Raw genomic sequence first — 21,501 nt, forward strand, 5'->3', positions numbered from 1 at the left:
TTCTTGTTTCAATCTTGCTAACTCCGCAACCGGGTCATCAAATGCACTGTCATCAAACTGATATGCCACATCTTGTAGAATTTGTTCCCAAGATTTATCCTTGAATCTGGGTTGCTGCATATAATGTCTTTGCCAAGAGAAGGCTTTGCCATCCATGGATAAAAGCAGTAACTTCCCACGTTGTGCCATTGGGGTATTCTCTAATTCAAAAAACTGCTCCGCTTTTGCTTTCCATTCCCGAAAGTTGGTTCCATCGAATGTAGGGAATTGAATTTGCGCTCGTTCTATTACTGATTGACCGAAATTTGCTGTGTTTGTGACACCTGCTTCGTTTGTCACGATTATGTTGCCGCCATTTATGGATGTTATGGAAGAGACGAGACTTTCTATCGTTTTCTGCAGCGAATCCAAAGTTTTCTGGGTTGATTCTTGTGCATCTGTAAATTCCTGTTCAAATGTCTCCATGCGAGTTTCGAGTTCCTTCATGGTCACCATTGTCCCAAATGTAGAAGAATCCAGCCACCACAAAAGACAAAAGACCTTTCGGTGGAGAAGAAAAAAATCAAAGGGGAAAATTACGATTTTGCCCCTAAGTTTTAGGATATTTACAAGATTGTCCTTAGAACTTCAACTATAAATAGGCCTCCCCATTTCACTTGAAAATCAATCAGAAAATACTCAAAAACACAAGTTTCCTCTTGTAGAGTGAGTGTTTGTTGAGTGAAGAGTTCTGTATTCCCACAATTTGTGGAAGGTGGTAATAAAATATTTTCGGAGTTGGTCCCGTGGATGTAGCCCTAGTGTAAGGGTGAACCACGTAAAATTCTTGTGTTGTCTACTTTCTTTTCTTTCTTTGTCTATCATCATCTAGCTTGTTTTATTTATTTGTTGCCGCTTATATGGCTGGATCCGCCTAAATGGCTGGTTTTATTAACATGTTTCTGCTTTCTTTCCTAACAACTGGTATCAGAGCCGGTTGTTTCTGCTAAACAGCTGGCGAGAGTACTGTTCATGTAAATAGTATTTTGTGTGAAAAAAAATAATACTATTTACGTGAATAGTGAATAGTGCAAATTGGTCTGCGTCACCAATTTGGCGGAAGTTTGCAGAAGCGATCCGAGAAGGCAGAACAAGAAGCAGATAAGTCATGGAGAGCAATACAGGCACCATGGTGAAATTGACGGCAACAAATTATTCATTGTGGAAGTCAATGATGGAGGATCGTCTTAATTTATTGGATCTTTACGATCCAATTGAAGGCGATGGATCGAAACCCGAAAAGATGTCCGATGGTGATTGGAAGAAATTAAAGAAGAAGACTTTAAGTACCATTCGTCAATGGGTAGATATTACTCTCTATAATCAAGTGTCCAAAGAAACAGATCCCCAAGTTCTTTGGCAGAAATTAGAGAGTATGTACGAGACAAAGAATGCACAATCAAAAATATTCATGATGCGAAAGCTCATGAATTTGAAACTACAAGAAGGACGAGCCGTAGCGGAGCACCTAAATGACTTCGAAGGCCTAGTCATGCAACTAATTTCAGCAGGCTTAACGCTTGAAGATGAGATGCAAGCATTGCTACTCTTGGGGTCATTACCAGACAGTTGGGATACTTTAGTGGTATCCTTAAGTAATTCTGCACCAGAAGGCAAAGTATCATTGAATATGGTAAGAAATAGCATACTCAATGAGGAGATTCGAAGAAGAGATGTTGCAAAAAATGAGACGCATGCTCTTGTCACAGAACGCAGGAGTCGAAGTAAAAGCAGAACACCAAGAGGGCATAGAGATCATTCCAAGTCCAGGGAGAGACGCAGTTGCTACAATTGTGGCAAGCCAGGTCATCTCAAGAAAAATTGTAGATTCTTGAAGAAGGAGATCCAGGACAAGAATCAGGCAAATGACAGAAACACTACAGCAACAACATCAGCCAGTGATGATGAAATAACACTCTTATGTAATCAAGGAGAGTGTTGTCATATTGCAGAACCAGGTGAGGAATGGATTATCGACTCGGCTGCCTCATACCATTGTGTTCCCAAGAGGGAATACTTTACCACCTACAGAAAAGGAGATTTTGGCCACGTGAATATGGGGAACAAAAGTACTTCACAAATAGTGGGAATAGGTGACATCCACTTACAAACTGGTGTTGGGTGCACATTGATACTCAAAGATGTGCGGCATATTCCAGATATACGTTTGAACCTGATTTCTGTGAATGTGCTGGACAAGGAAGGATATGAACATTCCATGAAAGGCGGTAGATGGAAACTCACCAAGGGAAGCTTGGTGGTAGCAAAAGGGAAGTTATGTTGCACGCTTTACAAGACATACGTAAAGGTGTGTAAAGGACAACTAAATGCAGTGGAAAATGATGCTTCACCAAATTTATGGCACAGACGACTGGCGCACATAAGTGAGAAAGGATTACAACTTTTGGCCAAGCAGTCCCTTATTCCTCAAGCAAAAGGAGATTTGTTGAACCCGTGTGATTACTGCATATTTGGTAAGCATCATAGAGTATCATTCAAAAAGAGCTCCAATCGAAAAAAGAATAAGTTGGAGCTAGTACATTCTGATGTATGTGGTCCCATGGAGATAGAATCACTTGGTGGCAATAAATACTTTGTCACATTTATTGATGATGCTTCATGAAAGACGTGGGTATACCTGCTACAAGCAAAAAGTCAGGTATTCCATTGTTTTCAGCAGTTTCATGCCATGGTAGAGAGGGAAACAGGAAAACAGTTGAAGTGTATCCGAACAGATAATGGTGGAGAATACATCTCGAAGGAGTTTAAAGATTATTACTCCAAGTATGGTATTCGTCACGAGAAAACTGTTCCTGGCACACCTCAACACAATGGCATTGCAGAACGGATGAATCGTACAATTGTGGAGAAGGTACGATGTATGCTTAAAATGGCTAAACTACCAAAGCCATTTTGGGGTGAAGCTGTACAGACTGCTGTTTATCTCATCAACAGATTACCATCAATACCATTGGGCTTTGATATTCCAGAGAGAGTTTGGACAGGAAAAGAAGTAAGTTACTCTCATCTGAAAGTCTTTGGCTGCAAAGCATTTATGCATGTGCCAAAGGAACAAAGATCAAAGCTGGATGATAAAGCCATTCCTTGTGTTTTTGTTGGATACGGAAATGAGGAATTTGGCTACAAGCTATGGGATCCAGAAAGGAAGAAAATTGTCAGAAGCAGAGATGTAATATTCCATGAGCACGAGACGATAGAAGATCTAAAAGGTGGGGAAGCTACAAAACCTACGGAAGATGGTGTTAATCCAACATCTCATGTTCCATCAGAATGTGCCACTGATGGAAGTCAAACCCAAGAACTAGAACATGAAACAGAAGAGCCAGTTTTTGGGGATGAAGAAAGCGTAGATGAAGAAGTTGTTGTACCTGATACAAAGGCTAATGAGCAGGGGGAGCCATCCTATACTTCTGGACAAGAAGAACCACAAATAAGAAGATCTACCAGAGAACGCCAACCATCTACAAAGTACCCCAGTTCTGAATACATCTTCATTGCTGATGAGGAAGAGCCTGAAAGCTTCCAAGAAGTGCAGTCTCATAAAGACAAAGGCTGCTGGGTGAAGGCAATGCAAGAGGAGATGGATTCTTTAAAAAGGAACAATACGTATGAATTAGTACAGCTGCCAAAAGGAAGAAGAGTACTCAAAAATAAATGGGTATTCAAACTAAAGAAAGATGGTGATAAGCTAGTCAGACATAAAGCGAGACTCGTGGTAAAGGGTTTCAGCCAAAAGCAAGGTATTGACTTTGAAGAAATCTTTTCTCCAGTTGTTAAAATGTGTTCTATCAGAGTCATACTAGGACTAGTAGCAAGCATGGATCTGGAGTTGGAGCAGCTTGATGTAAAGACAGCATTTTTGCATGATGATTTAGATGAAGAGATCTATATGGAGCAACCTGAAGGCTTTGAGGTCAAAGGAAAAGAGGATATGGTTTGCAAGTTGAAAAAGAGCTTGTATGGATTAAAATAAGCTCCACGACAATGGTATAAGAAGTTTGACTCATTCATAAAGAGTCAAGGTTTCAAAAGAACAGATGCAGATCCTTGTGTGTATATCAACAGATATCCAAATGGTAAATTCCTTATCCTTCTCCTATATGTGGATGATATGCTAATTGTAGGCCAAGATGTTCAAATGATCAAAAATCTGAAAGTAGAATTGTCAAAGGCATTTGACATGAAGGACATGGGCGCAGCAAAGCATATCTTAGGAATGGACATCATCAGAGATAGGAAAGCAGGAAAATTGTGGTTATCACAAGAAAGATATATTGAACGGGTTCTAGAGAGGTTCAATATGAAAAATGCTAAGCCTGTTATTACACCACTTGCTGGGCATTTCAAACTCAGCAAGAAATCATGTCCAACAATAAGGGAGAAAATGTCAACAATTCCATACTCTTCAGCAGTCGGAAGCTTAACGTACGCTATGGTGTGTACAAGACCAGATATCGCTCATGCTGTTGGCGTCGTGAGTAGATATTTATCAAATCCCGGGAAGACACATTGGGAAGCAGTAAAATGGATCTTGAGATACTTGAGAGGAACATCCAAACTGTGTTTAAGATTTGGAGGAGCCAAACCAATTCTTGAAGGATATACAGATGCAGATATGGCTGGAGACCTTGATGATAGAAAATCTACTTCAGGATATATATTTACTTTTTCAGGGGGAGCTATATCATGGCAATCTAAGTTGCAAAAATGCATCTCATTATCCACAACTGAAGTAGAATATGTTGCGGCTACTGAAGCCGGAAAGGAGATGCTGTGGATGAAGAAATTTCTTCAAGAACTAGGGTTGAAGCAAGAGGAATACATAGTTTACTGCGATAGTCAAAGTGCTTTAGACTTGAGCAAGAATACTATGTACCACTCTCGGACTAAACATATTGATGTAAGGTATCACTGGATCAGATTGGCCATTGAAAAGCAGTTATTCCAGTTAAAGAAGATTCATACAAATAGAAATGCTGCTGATATGCTAACAAAAAATGTGACTAGGGAAAAGCTCAGACGATGTATCAAGCTTGTCGGAATGACTGTTTAGAATGTTTGGAAAATATGGCTGGAGGGGGAGATTTGTAGAAGAATCCAGCCACCACAAAAGACAAAAGACCTTTCGGTGGAGAAGAAAAAAATCAAAAGGGAAAATTACGATTTTGCCCCTAAGTTTTAGGATATTTACAAGATTGTCCTTAGAACTTCAACTATAAATAGGCCTCCCCATTTCACTTGAAAATCAATCAGAAAATACTCAAAAACATAAGTTTCCTCTTGTAGAGTGAGTGTTTGTTGAGTGAAGAGTTCTGTATTCCCACAATTTGTGGAAGGTGGTAATAAAATATTTTCGGAGTTGGTCCCGTGGATGTAGCCCTAGTGTAAGGGTGAACCACGTAAAATTCTTGTGTTGTCTACTTTCTTTTCTTTCTTTGTCTATCATCATCTAGCTTGTTTTATTTATTTGTTGCCGCCTATATGGCTGGATCCGCCTAAATGGCTGGTTTTATTAACATGTTTCTGCTTTCTTTCCTAACACCAAACGTCCCACGCTAACTGATACCAATGTCAGGGTTATACCTGCTAACCTTAGTTGCACTCACTCATTCACAATTCTCTTAGAAATAGTAGAGGAAACTGAATATTGAACTTCTTATTTTCATAATCCAATTCTGTACAATAGGGTCTATTTATAATTATGACTTCCCACATATACAACCTTTTCCCCGGGCCATAATCCTAATTTCAACCGAAAAACAACTAATAACAAAATTAATCCTATATTTTTAATTCCCTTAATTTCCTATTATTACAAAGGATGAGCAAATTCTTTTCAGTGCCTATAGGGTTTTTGAGTGTGGGGCAAGGAGGCGACGTTCACGCTCATTGAGGCGTGGGGAGCTCAATCGCGGCAACCTTTGCAAGAAGCACTAGCAGGAGGTCGTCGACACCGTCAATAGCCTCCACGTCGGCGATGCCGGCAAAAAATCGTTCCGCACCGACGTTCAGTGCAAGAATCGCATCGACACGCTCAAGAAGTACAAGATTGAGAAGGCTAGGGTTTCCGATTCCGACGCCGGCTATCGTAGCCCTTGGCCTTTCTTCCCCTGCCTCGATGCCCTCATCAGTGACACTTTCCCGCTCAGAAAAATCTCCCCGTCGGTCGCCGCCGGTGGCCTGGATGATTTCCTCCCATCCCGTCGGCCCCCGATCCGTCACGCAGAAACGCAGAGACAAATGGTTGAGGGTTTGGAATACCAGAGGATGCAACTCTTCATGGAAACGCAGGTTCAGCTTCAGAAACTCAAGCGCACCAAGCATTCTTTTGGAGCTGGTGAGCATCATTTTCTTTCTTTCCTTTTGTATTTTATTTTAATAAACAATTAAACACCCATATATTATTATTTCCTGAAACTAAGAAAATGCACTTTCATATTAGTATAGAAATTGTCAAAATGTCAAATAAGAACATGATGTTGTACCTGATTTTAACTAGCCATTGTCTAAGTGAAGCTTGTGCTGAAGAAGGCGATATTCATCAAAGTAAAATCACCCGGTTTTTACGATTACTTCAGTAAGTACTCTGCTAAAAATGCACTCAATGAATCTGATGAAAATTATGTTTGACAGGTCAATGCATTATCATTATGCATGTAAAATGTTCTTCTTTGGACTTGATCCTTTTGGATGTTTGTTGGAAAATGCTTACACTTTGAAATTAATGTTTTTGGGGTTATTTATCTATTTTAAGCCTGTTAAAATGTAACTTAGATTAATTTTCTCTCACTTGATTAAACTCCAAATTTTCTCTCACTTGATTAATTTAAAGGTTATATTTTAACCCTCTTACCTCTCATAATAAATTCTCTCATACTTAATATGCTCCTTTTATATATATATATATATATATATATATATATATATATATATATATATATATATATATATAACTTGTATTTTATATTTGTATATAGCATGTAGAATGTTAATAAAAACAAAAATAACATAAATTATAAAGAAATTAAAAAAAAACCTGAATTTTGGTGGTGTTTATGTTGTGGTCATACATATGATTGCTTGCAGTTGGCTAGTAGGGAAGGACAATCAAGTGATTGAAAATAGTGGGGCCAGATCTTTGGGTGTAAGAAGAGTTTGGGATCCATCCATTTGATAGAAGTTATCTGGTCTATCGATAAAAAGGAGGAGAATAGAAGATTAGGATTAACTTCAAATTATATTCTCTATTTTGCAACCGTCATCAAGAATGTTGTACTCTCATTGAATTCTAAGCTAGGATACTACGTTAATGCCGAAGGTTTATGATTTTTTTTTTCAAACATCAATTGTTGTTTCTAAGTCTTTATATGTCTTGGTAAACGTCCTTTTTGTAGGGATTAAGAGGATTCTTTAATACTTTTAAAAAGAAAAGAGTCATTATATAATTTACCGATCATTGAATTGACAATATTTAATTAAATTCTATATTTCTTATATTTGTAATTGTATTCTCTAGTTTTTATGCTTATGCTTATTGAGAATTGACACATACTTAATATATATATATATATATATATATATATATATATATATATATATATATATTAATGAGAATTTTTATGCTTATTCTATATTAATGAAATAAAGTATCAAATAAATTTATGCATTAAGAATTTTAAATTTAATTGTTAGATCGTTGAAATTAAATGTAGAATATGAGTTATTGAACAAATTATGTTTAGTTAGACTTATTTATAGAATAAACGGATCTCTCCTTTTATATAAATATAAATATATATATATATATATATATATATATATATATATATATATATATAATAAAATGGTTGTAAGGTTTGTCCTAAAAATAAGTGTTAATTTGAGATTTGATTTTTAATTGTGTTAAAATAATATTTAGTCAATCAAAATTATATGTCACGAGTATAAATTAATTTTTAATTATTAATTTTGAGACACAATATAGATCACCATGTCCATGAACTAAAAAAATATAGATGTTATCTCTGAGGACCTGACAATTTTTTAAGCTAGGAATAGTCACTAGAAGTTCACAACTGTAAGCTGCAGATGAATCTTAATTCTTCCTATTCAATTTCACATAAAGAATTGGGATTATCATATCACTCAAATTAGTCCAATGATTAGGAAAAGGGAATGAGATAGTAGGAGGAGGACCTAAATACAAAATCTTCATCGTATCTTTATAAATCTCACTACTAGAAAAGTGTTATTTTTCTGCAAATTTTTCTGAAAAAAAATATTTGTAGAAAGTTTTTGCGAAATTTCCTGCAAATAAATATTCACAGAAATTTTTTATGAATTTTCCTGCAAAAATAATTTACAGATATTTCTTACAAATTTTGCTACAATTTTAATAAACATAGAAAAAAAATTTCCATGGTAAAAATTTACAAAAAATATTGTAAGAATTTTATTTTTTTTCTTGCAGATTTTCTTGCAAAAATAAATTCGCAAGTAATGTTTACTAAATGGTAGAAAAAATTTGTAGGTAACTTTTCTTGCGAATTTTCCTGCCAATTTTAATTCACAGGAAAAATAAAAAAAAATTAAATTCATAAGTTTAATATTTTAAAAAATCTTCAAGTCCCATATCAAATGAAAATAACATAATAAAAGAATATATAGGTTGGGGCAACACTTACCTTACAAGTTGAATTGTATGGTTGAGTGTTAGACTTATAATATACAATCTTAGAATTTAAAAGATTATGTATGAAGCATGAAAATAAAACATTATGAATTCTTAAAATATATAATTTATAGTAATTTTTTAAATTTTTTCGTAAAAAATATTCCTACAGAATTTCTTGCGAAAAATTCGCAGGAAAATTTCCTGCGAATTTTTTTTGCAGGAAAATTTCCTGCAATTTTATTTTGTAGGAAAATTTCCTGCAAATTTTTCTATAGATTTTTTTTTGCAGGAAAATTTCTTGAAATTTTTTTTTTGCAGGAAAATTTCCTGTGAATTTTTGTCGCAATAAATTTCGCAGGAAAATTTCCTGCGAATTTTAAAATTCGCAAAAATATATTATCTACGAAGGTATTACCTGCAAATAAAATTTCACAGAAAATTTCACAGAAAATAAAAATTTGCAGGAAAAATCGTATGTAATAAAAGAAATTCTAGTAGTGTCTTCTTATGGATTAAGAAAAAAGAATTGGAATTATTAATTAGGGATAGGGATTTAACTGTCTAAGGAATTGAGATAAAAATAAATTAGAGAAATTTAGAGATAAAAAAAATTAAATTAAAAAAAATTCAACTTACAAATTATAGGTGAACTGGAATGAACTATAACCAAACACTTTCTTCAGATGAATTAAACCATTTTCTTCTTCACTTGTGCATATTAAATAATACGATTTCAAATTCCTACGGTTTGGGTCACGTGATTGGAAAGTTTCCTTTGTTATTATTCCTTGTATATAATTAATCTTAGTCCTCCAAACTTGCATTACTTGTAGTGGGAGAAGACACTAGATATTTGGCGTAGCTTTTGTTTCCTTGCCTTTAATTTTCATACGTTACCAAAAAAAAAACAAAAAGAATATAAGGGAAACAATACTATACCAAAAAAATAAAATTAAATAAGGTAAACAGTAGATGTACAAGAGTCAAAACAAGTCAAAGGCAATAGACTCACTAACAAACAATTTAAAGATAATAAACTAATAGAGTTAAGTTGTATATCATAATACCTCCCTTCAAGTTGGAGAATGAATATCTTTCACTCCTAGCTAGGTTGGATAAGTTAAGAGAAAAGGGTTGAAGCATGCCTTAAATATGTAACAGAGTTAAACCGTATATTCATTCCAATACCATCAAAGACATGCCTAAAATGCATGAAAGACTCACAAATGTGTTAACTAATGATATAAATTCAAGTCCTTTTACATTTTTTCAAAAATCGAAAGACCCTACAATTGTAGTATATGCATATTACCACAACCATGTCAACACTCACCGATCACCCTTTCACCCTTAACAAACCCATTTAACCTATTATAGCAAGCCAATGGAATCAAGGTTCAAGAACTAATTGATTAAATGAACCTTTCCTTCTCACCGTTTACCAACTCCAATCTTTTAATTTTTATTGAATTTACAATATCCAACAAATTTATTACCTGAATACTTTTAAACAACATACCATTCCTAATTAATCTCTCACACCTCAATAAACAAAACCACCCTCCACCCTTCCTTATCACTTCCATAACCACTCAACAATCACATAAATTGTTGAAATTTGACACTAGACATCATTATGGAAAATTCTATCACAACTTCATCGGAAAATTTATATTTTTGATGGATTTTACCAACGAAAAAAAATTCGTAGGAAAAGTTATATTACCGACAGATAATTTCTGACGGATATAAATTTGTCAGAAAATTTATGTTTTTGACGGATATATCCATGGGTAATTTTTTATGGATACAAATTTGTCAGAAAATTTATATTTCTGAGGCATACAAATCTGTCAAAAAATTTATATTTTTGATAGTTATATCCTTGGGTAATTTCTAACGAACATATCCGTCAGTAATTTTTGATGGATTTATCTGTCGGTAATTTTTTACATATATAAATATTTCGGGAAATTTATATTTCTAATCGAAAAAAAAAATTGTAGGAAAAGTTATTTTACTGATGGAATATTTTCAAAAAATTTATATTTATTGAAAATATAAGAATTTTTTACGAAAATTGGCAATCATATATTAAAAAATATCGATAAAATTTTAAATATATATATATATATATATATATATATATATATATATAGATAGATAGATAAAGAGAGAGAGAGAGGAATAATCAAATGACTCACAAAGTAACTCTTGATACTGCTCAATAACTCATTGCGAATGTTGAATTTCATCGATCCAATTATTAAATTAAAAGTTACCAAAATTTACTAATAATTAATAGAGAATAAATTAGTTAGATTTGGAATAAATTATTTGCTAACAATATAATTAAAAAAATTAATTATCTTAAATTATTTAACTAGAATTTTATTGACAATTTACTACATGATCTTGATATTCTTTTATAACTAATATCTGGTTTTAAATTTGATATGAAAATATTATGATATAATAAGATAAGATTTTAAATTAGTATTTTATTAATGGTTGATAATTAGAAAATAAAACAAGGATAAATACATTTTTTGAATTTTATATCTTAGATTTAAGATAAATAAATATAATAAGTTAATTAATAATTTATTTAAAATGTTAAAATTTAATTTATAAGTATGTAATAAATAAATATTTATAACTTTATAAATTATATTATCATTATAAATTATAAAAATAATATTTTAAAGTACATAAATTATTATTTAAACTTTTAAATTTATAATAAATAATTTAAATTGTATCATAATATTAATTTAATAGAAATAAGTATATTGTTAATTATAAAAGTAAGTATATGTATAAATAATGATTAATTAAATATAATATAATTATTATAATTGGTAATATAATTATTATATATTATTATATTTTTATAACAGTCCGAACACACCGGAATGAGAGAGATCTAGAGATAGTACAAGCAGTGTTTTAAAACCCAGACCGACCCGGCCGGTCGGATCGGTTGGACCGGGAACCGGTGGTCCAGCTGGTTCAAATCTGAAGTTGGATCGGTTATGCAGTCGACCCGTTTCAAACCGGATTGAACCAGTTAATTTTCCGGTTCAACCGGTGAACCGGTGGGTCAAACTAGTTCAACCACTTTTTTTTTTTTTTTTAAATTTTAAGGGACCATAAATCACAAAAATAATAATGAAAATTGAATCTCTTAATGAAAAAGCAAGGAGTCTTATTAAATATAACAATGACTACTTGTTCTAATATATTTGTTTGCAATATATACAACTTAAATAACTTTTATAGTATATTATTAATTTTAAATTATATATTTAATAATGTAATATTTATGTAAATATTACATATATTATTTTGTGATATTAATTGCAAGCATATTATATATGTACATATTATTTATATTTTTAATTTGTATTAATATACCGTTTAACATGTAATTTTTTGATGTATTTTTTTACAAAATAAAAATAAAAATAATTTTAAATAAGATAGAAAAATTGAAATTTAAAATAAGATATGAATTTATTAAAATTTATAAGTATAAAATATATTTAATATAAATATTTTTTAATAAAAATAAATAAAAATCGAGTCATGCGATTCAACTAGTGACCCACCGGTTTAACCTTTGACCCACTAACCCAATACCTTAACCGGTTCGATGACCGGTCCGATTTTTAAAACTATGAGTACACGTATGAGATTGTATAGTTGAGAATGACTTAAATAAATTAATTTGTACTACTTCTATTGATGATATGCATATACTTTTTGGTCGCTTATCTCATCAAAACTACACAGTTAAGCATGCTTGACTTGGAGTAATATAGGGATAAGTAACTTTCTGCGAAGTTTCTCAAAAATTGTGTAATTAATTATCCGTCAGAATCACATATGAGTAATATGAGGGGTGCTACATTAATTAATTTATTAAAATTAAATAAATAAAAATTTTCTGATGAATTTATTCGTCAGAATCACATAAAGATTTTAAAACAATTTCTGACGGATATATCCGTCAAAAAATTTTGACGGATTAAATTGTTTTCGACGGATTCTTTTTTCTGACGTCCCTTTTTCCGATGGATTTGCATCCGTCGGAACTCTGTCATAAATTCTCTATTTCCAACAGATATTCCTTTTTATCGACGGATTATGCCCGTTAGAAATTTGCATTTTTTTGTAGTGTCCATTGACAACTCTAAATTAGTCACCAAAATAAAAATAAAAAAATATATGAAGTTAAATATGCATCATTAATTACATAATAATGTTACCACATAATTTTAATAATAAAAACTTTATCAAATTTTCCTTAAAATTATCTTAGTGAAAGACAATAATTTATATACATATTTTTAGCTAGAAATAGTACACATATAGTTTTACATGCCTTTCTATTGGTCCCGGTAGAACACAAATATAGAAGATGTATTGAATAGATTTTTCACTAAGATGGCTTCCTATGGTCTTTAAGAACTTTCTTTTTAATTCTTTACTTTCTTAGACCAATTTCAGTTAATCACATTATGATTATAATTCAATTAAAGATACACAATATCATATTTATTACACAGTAGAACAAATTCTTGAAATCCAAATTGATTTTAGTAATTACATTATTTCACTTATTACCAAATTGCATACATACTACTCAAAATTTGAATAAGCAATTGATAACATTCACAAAAATAGTTTCTTGAATTTCTTGAAATTCTTTTTATCAATATTAACAATAATTATATCAAGATATGAAGGTTAAAAGAGAATTTGCATAGTGATCTATACTGTTTCAGCCATATAAGGGCCTACATCCAATTCCTGACTTAGCACCCCACTAAATCAAGTCATTCCACTATAATATTCTTAACCAATACCATGTACAAGTAATATTATACTTAGAATGTAAGTCACACAATCTTGATTCCACAAGATTTCACAAATACAGAATTCTTGCACCCCACAAGAATCCACTTGAGAAAAAATTATCCAAAGATTTCTCTTAACTCTTCTAGAGACACCCTATCTCAAAAAGTCATATACCCAGCAATAAAACAAAGTTTAAAGATCAGAAATAATACAACTGATGTGTAGAATGATCTTCCACAGAGATTAGCTCAACAATCTTTTAAGTTCTTTCAAGAACACATCTTTCTTGGTTCAATCTAGCTCTTGTAGTTTTTTTGAAAATTTTGATTTGATCTTCTCTCAAAAAATGTTTTTAGAGTACAAACATGTTTTTCCTTTCTTTTCTTGATCTTTCTAATGATCTTTCTTACTTTCTTTTGATCATATCATTTCATTATTATTTTAGTTTTTCAAAAAGAGTTATATTTATAGAGCAAATAAGATTTCAACATTAAAAACTCGTAACAATAGTAATCTATTACCACAACAGATAATCCGTTACCACTCTTTAAAGAAACTAAAATCAGATTGATTCAAGAACTGAGGTAATCAATTACTAAACCCGCTAATTGATTATCCCGTGTTTCAGAAATCATAAAACTCAATTTTGTACAGAGGTAATCGATTACTAATATGGATAATTGATTAACCTGATGCTTTTTCAACTTATTTCACTTGTTTTCACTTAAAAGTCACCATGATAATCTATTACTTCAATTGGTAATCTATTATCACAGAGAGAACTTCGAATTCCACTTCAAAACTAAGCTTTAGTAATCTATTACCTGAAATGGTGATTTATTACCTGACTTAATATTGAATTCTTTTGAATGAATCAAGTTTCATTTTATGTCAAAACACTCTATAATCTATTACCAACACTTGATAATCTGTTACATCATGTTTTCACATGAAATGAGAAACATTGAGTTTATTTTTACCAAAATAAGATAAGTTTTTGAAATTAACCAATCATAACAAGCAAACACATTCAAGCCTAAGTCCTATTAAACAATCAATACAATATCCTTTTCACATAGGTCATCAAAAGTATAAAATAAAGCAAACTTAATCAAAGCTAAACAAAGTTAAATATGGTTACATCAAAACTAAAACTTCATCTTCACAAAAATCTTCAAGAAGGCTTCAAACTCAACACTTTCAAATATATTATATTTGATGAAAAAATAACCAAACTAATAATTAGTTTTACTCAAAAATTAAAAAGGTCAAATTTTTTTTTATTATCATTAGGAGAAAGGTCTTTTGAACTAAATAAATTTTGGATATACCTAACTGAAATATAACAAATACTTTAATTTATAATATTACATTCTATATTTTACAAATTCAAACCGTTCTTTTTTATAATAATTGAAGAAAAAAAATGGGAGTAACAATATAGGGAAAAACAAATCGAAAAAAAGGAAATTTATTATATTTATTTGCTCGTGTGAATATAATAAGGAACCATTTAGTAAAAACGAAAATATGCATGCGTATAAGTCATAAATTCCCATTAGGCATGCTTCACATTATACATCATTTTAAAATAATTACAGGCCAAATTATAATTACTTATCCAATAATATATTCAGCTTAATTGATCTAATTCATACATACATGTTCATATAAAGTTAGTGTATTAACATAAAATGTAACTTTATAATATTCACTAGTAGAAAAAACACTTTTAAAATCGGTCATTTTTTACTTTTAAAATCGGTTCTCTGGTCGATTTTAAAAGTAACACTTTTAACATCGGTCATGCATCAACCGATTTTAAAAGTAAGACTTTTAACATTGGTCATGCATAAACCGATTTTAAAAGTTAGACTTTTAAATTGGCACAGATCGTTCTAGTTTCTTCAAAAGGCCTAAAATTGTAGTCTGGAACGGCTCGTATTGTAATCAGAACTTTCCGTTCTGGTTGCAGAACGGCCTGTTCTCCAATCAGCATGACTCGTTCTGATTGGAGAACGGGCCGTACTGCAACACTTTTAAAATTGACTACTTAAGAACCGATTTTAAAATCTACTTTTAACATCGACTCCTTAAGAACTAATTTTAAAAGTTGCATCAGAGACCTTTTAAAATCGATTAAAAGGTAGCCGATTGAAAAGTAATGTCATTATTTACAAAATTGTCACTGCATCACTTTTAACATCGGTTGCTTAAGAACTGATTTTAAAATCCCGTTTTTAAAAATGTTTTTTGTACTAGTAATTTTAAATATTACATTTGATTTATTATTATTTTCAAGATATTGTATATATATATATTTAATAACAATCATACTGTGTCTTTTATTCTCTGAATCTTTTCAAATCTCTTTTTCTAATGTGCATGTATGATTTATAAGAAGCTATAACTCGGGAGTAATAAAGTTGTTAGACCAAACACAAAAATCTCAAGGAAAATATAAAATGATAATCTTTTTAAAATATTCTTCGGCTTAATGCCTCTATACACTATACAACAATGTCCTTGGATATACGAAGTATGTTATCAAATCATCATTAATGAAAAGGCAAAATACATAAACATTGAAATATTAGTGAAACAAAAGCACCCGTAACTATTGAAAGTACACATACAATCAAAGCTAAAACCAATTCAATGAAAATCCATAACAATAACATCAAATCAAACAAAGACATTACCATATAACTAAGAAACATATTACATTCTCACATTATAGGGAATAAGACTATTGATTGAGACCTATGATGTACGGATATGATATATATATTAGATACAATATGTATATCGGATATGATATGTGTATTAAATGCGATACATATCCGATATGACGATACGTCAATTCTTAAAACATAGGATATGATATGTTTTGGATATGTATTAAAAAAATTAAAATAATATATAAAAATAACAATTGTAAATAAAAATCATTCAAAAAATTAAAATTAAGAATACATTTTCTTTAATTTTTAAACATTACTAAAAAAAATAAATCATTTCTTATTGTCTAGAAATAGGAATAGTATCAATTTCATCCCCTCCCTGACCATCATCTCTAAATAAAGCAACTTCCATTTTTGGTTCATCGAGAGATAATGATGTCACTTCGAGATTTTTAACACTATCAAAGCTACCCCATGCATCTTCACTAATGTCCCACATTCTAGTACTTCCTTACATATATTCTTCACTTTTCGTAGACAAGAGTTGCAAATTAGTATGTACATAAACCAAGTCTTCTACTCTTTTAGGATTGAACTTATTTCTTTTCAGCGAGTGAGTGAAGAAATAAGTACTCCAATTCCTTTCATAACAAGATGAAGAACTAGGTTGTACGAGAAGCTTTAAAGAAAGCTTTTGAAGGAAAGGGGCAGAAGAACCATGCATTACCCACCATGATTTAGGATCTAACATCCATCTATCTTCAATTGAGTCAAAAGAATAAAAATTATGAGCTTTTGATGAGAAATCAGTATATGCAAGAGCAACTTTTCTTCTTTCTTCAACAATTGTGAAAAAGATTTTTTAAACATTTATTTCTCTCTGCTTAAATTCCTTCATCCTCATGTGGGGGAATTCTAATTAGAGCTATTAGAAAAGAATGACTTGATCCAAAAGGTGGGGGGTGAATTAGATCTATCAACACTTTAAAAAATTTATCACAATTATATATTTTTATTTCTAAAAACAATTTTCAAAGAAGTTTATTGAAACCTTGGTATATGGGATATGTTCCTATATGCTTTTACAATTCTTCTTTAAAGATTCAATTCACAACCTTGTTGACATGCACTAATTATACTTCAATTAAACCTTTTAAACACATAAGAATATTAACCACATGCAAACATATGTGAAGCAAGTTAATTTTTCAATTAAAAATTGCATAAAGTGAGTAAGTATGAGAGAAAAGTGCAAGATTATGTATCCTGGTTCAGCCACTGCACATGTGACCTACATCTAGTCCTCAATCATAACATGATCAAGATTTGTTCCACTATCTCAATGAAGAAATTTTACAATCACATCACACATGCAAAAGACTAAAACATACAAGATAGACCCTTTGTTGCACCTAAGAAAGTACTCCTTGTAGTAACCCACTACAAGAACTCCTACACCTGAGAAACCTACTCAAGTATCTTACCACAAAACACAAAAAGATTATAGAATGAATTCACTTGTAACTGCAAATTTAGATAGATGAATTATCTATCAAGTCTTTGTCCCTTTACAAGAATGTGGATGATGATGATAATCTTTCAAAACATTTCACAAAGATGTTTATTTCTTGGATTCACGAAGAAATCTCTCCAAGAAGATCACATAAATCAAAATAGTTCACAAAGTTTCGCTTAAAATCACTTGCTTGCGTTTCTGAATGAGAAAACCATTTTTATAAAGTTTTCAGGCTTACATAATTGATTATTTTTAAGGATAATTGATTTTTATTTTTAGCAATTCTGGAAATCACTCAAAATAGAATAATCGATTATTTCTCAGGATAATCGATTATTCCAGAGAACACATTCTGGGATAATCAATTATTTCAATAGATAATCAATTATTACCACGTTTTCCATGTTATTGAAAAATAGAGCAAATAGTCGATTATTGCTAATGAATAATCAATTATTTTGAGTTGATTATCAAAATTTGATTTTAAACATTTAGAAACTTTCCCAAGTTGTGCTCTATCATCATCATACTATTTTCAAGACAATCAAGATAATGATTTTACGCATGCATAAAACATAAACTAACATAAACATGCATAAGACAAAACAATCAAGCAACTACTACATATGAACTACACTATTACAACTTTTCACTTAAAACATTTCATGATATTCATGCTTCCTTTTTGTAATCATCAGAACACTTAGAATTTGATTCAAGAGCTTGTGAATCTCAACAGGAGCCTCTTAAAGTCATTCATCATTATAGTACCTATGATAGGCTAATTTTACCTAGGATTCAAAGAGTGAGCCATGTAGTGGAAAGGAGTGCAATTCATAATTTACCTATCAATTAGTATAAAATAAATAACTTCATAATATGTTGATGTATAACTTTACTTTTTCTATCTTAGTATCCCACATCTCATAGACCAAATGAAGTGTGAGATTATCTGTGCCACAAGCCCTGAGCATAATATAAATAGGCTCAATGAAATTAAGAATATATATAATTTTGTCCCACAACACATCATTCAAAATAAATTCTTTTGCAGCTTGAGCCTTACCCACATCATCTTCTCTAAAAGAGTTTCATTCTTCACTAATAACCATCAATTACAAACTACCTTTCAAAAGTTTAAATCTCTTTAACATCACTAGAATAGATGCAAAACGTGTTTTAGTTATATCAAACAATTTTATAGGTAAGATGTGATTGAAAATTCCAATTTCATTGAGTGATTCATGATAAAGTTCCTAACAAAAGAAACATATTATAAACAACTTGAGTAATCCAATTACGTTCATCATAAGCTACCTCATTCCTTTTGGCAACACATATATTCTTCAATGCAAGGTTCAATGTGTGAATAACATAAGGAGTTCACAAAAATTTAGGAAAATAAATTTCAACAACCATTTCTACACCTTTTCATACAGGAGCATAATTATGTATTATAACTAGAACAACATTTTGTTTTCCTACTTCTTTTATAACTTCTATCATCCTATCAGTTGTATAGTGTTTGTTTTTAATCTCATCATAAGCATTAATAGCTTTTAAAAATATTGGACCCCTTTCACTTGCAATCATAAAATTAATTAAAGGCCTTCTTTGGATATCTACCCATCCATCAGATACTATGCTAACACCTTTTGCATTCCAAGTTGATTTAATAGGTTTAAGTAACCTCTCAACTTGTGCCTTCTTTTGATGTAAGAGAGTTGTCCTTAAGGCATTGTATCCTGGAGGAAGAAAACCATTAAGCATGTGATTTGCAGCAAATGAATAAGAATTCACATAATAGGAATTTTTGGCAAGGTTGAAGAGCAAATTAGAAGAACAAATCATTCTAGCAATGTTGAGATTATCCTTATCTTCTAAATTAAATGTTTTCTCCAAAGTACCAACTTTTCCCTTTTTCAATAAAGAACTTTGATGCATTTGCTTTGTTGGCAATAAGACATGCTTAAGTTTCACTATATTTTTAACCAATTTTCAACAATTGATTTCAATTCAACCAAATATTGATCATTTACACTTGCATACACAAAAATTTTAGTTCCTTAACAAATGAGCTTTAACTCTTGAATAAAAACTTTTAAAAATGTTATGACAAAAATTACAAGACCAACCCTTATTTCTCCCCTCCTGATTTTTTTTTTATCTAATATGCTAATGTAACACCAAAGACGAGTTTGATCATCTTGTACAACATCAATAGAAATGAACTTACTTGAAATTTTAGAATTGACATTACAATCAGACTCAGAAGCATTTGGTGTTGACATTATAAAAATATAATTTTTATGCTTCTATAAAAAAAAAGTATATCTATATTAAATAAATTTAATCACTTAATGAATCACAAAAAATATAAAATTATAAAGCAATAAGTAATTTCACAAAGGGCATTATAACTTAAAAAAATTAAAATAATAAATTAAATATTATCAATATTTTTTATTTATAATTTTGTATTAATATAAAGAAATTATATAAATATTGAATATTTAAGTATTTAACTTATTTTAATATTATAATTTCATCTAAATTAGTATAGATTAAATTAACAAAAGATGATTAAAATTTAAAAAAAAACATTTATGCAAGATTGGAATCTTGTTAGTTTAAAAATTAGAAATTAAAAAATTGCTACAATTCTTTTATAATTTTTTAGAAACACTAAAAGAGAATTAAAAAAATAAAAGAATTTCTGATTGTTATTAATTTATATAGGAAAAAAATAACTTTTTTTCTTACAATAGACATAAAAAAAAACACACACACACACATCAATTGGAGCAGAGTTTTTCTTTCTGAGAAAAAAAAAATAATATACGCGTCTATCATATGCATAAATTTTTGGAAAGGACCTAAATCCTAACTATGTTCTACCCCTCTCCATTAGAAATTGATTATATTATTAACAACAAAAGAGGCACACTTGGTAGAGAAGAACTAAAAAATAACAATAAGAAAAATAATTGAAGCATATTGATCCATTTTTATCTCTAAATTTTTGCAATTAGCACAGAAGCCACGTTTTTAGGAAGAGAATGTTAGGATTAGGGATGGCAACGGGGCGGGACGGGTACGGGTTTCATGATACCCCGTCCCCGTTCCTGCGAGCCAAACTCATACCCGTCCCCGTACCCGTACTTGTCTGGTGTGTGATTTTCATCTCCATTCCCGTCCCCGTCGAGTATCGAGTATTCTCGTACCCGTACTTGTTAATTTTTTTTTTTAAATATAATATTTTTAAATTATTTTTTAATTATATTATAATTATAATTAGATTATTTTTTTATATCATATTATAATAAATAATCACACATAAAAAATACTAAAATTCTTTAATATAATTAAATTAAAAGTAGGTATTTAATTAAAAATGGGAACGAGTACGGGTACGGGTACGGGGCGGGTAAGTACATACCCGTACCCATACCCGATTTAATATATCGGATTTTAACCGTACCCGTACCCGATCAAACTGGATATTCCCCATTAAAGTTGAGATGGGTTCAAGTATTACCTGCGGGTACGGGTATATTTGTCATCCTTAATTAGGACGTTGTTTTCTCTCTTGAAGGTGAAAAAATGGGGTGGGAACTAATGCAGGAAGTTGAGAGCCCGTGTGTGTGGGACCAATTCCCTTTTAATGTCTTTCGTTGTGCATGTGTGATAAAGAGAACCCATTA

General features: G+C 30.9%; 1 protein-coding gene across 4 annotated transcripts; it reads left to right on the plus strand.

The window, feature by feature from the left end:
- The first annotated feature begins 3,543 nt into the window (after nucleotides 1-3,543).
- LOC109792701 (retrovirus-related Pol polyprotein from transposon TNT 1-94) lies at nucleotides 3,544-7,554 on the plus strand. 4 transcript variants are annotated; one of them, XM_083072801.1, is made up of 3 exons: nucleotides 3,544-6,397; nucleotides 6,560-6,637; nucleotides 7,147-7,554. In XM_083072801.1, exon 1 carries the CDS (start codon nucleotides 4,172-4,174, stop codon nucleotides 5,111-5,113), a length of 942 nt encoding a protein of 313 aa, XP_082928927.1. In that variant the 5' UTR covers nucleotides 3,544-4,171; the 3' UTR covers nucleotides 5,114-6,397; nucleotides 6,560-6,637; nucleotides 7,147-7,554. The 4 variants fall into 4 exon arrangements, with proteins under 4 accessions (XP_082928927.1, XP_029126031.2, XP_029126030.2 ...); XM_029270198.2 differs by having other exon boundaries at nucleotides 6,577-6,637; XM_083072802.1 differs by having other exon boundaries at nucleotides 5,312-6,397; nucleotides 6,577-6,637.
- Nucleotides 7,555-21,501: the final 13,947 nt, after the last annotated feature.

This window comes from Cajanus cajan, chromosome 4 (genome assembly GCF_000230855.2).
Source record: "Cajanus cajan strain Asha chromosome 4, NIPB_CcT2T_4, whole genome shotgun sequence".
NCBI classification, from domain to species: Eukaryota; Viridiplantae; Streptophyta; class Magnoliopsida; order Fabales; family Fabaceae; genus Cajanus; species Cajanus cajan.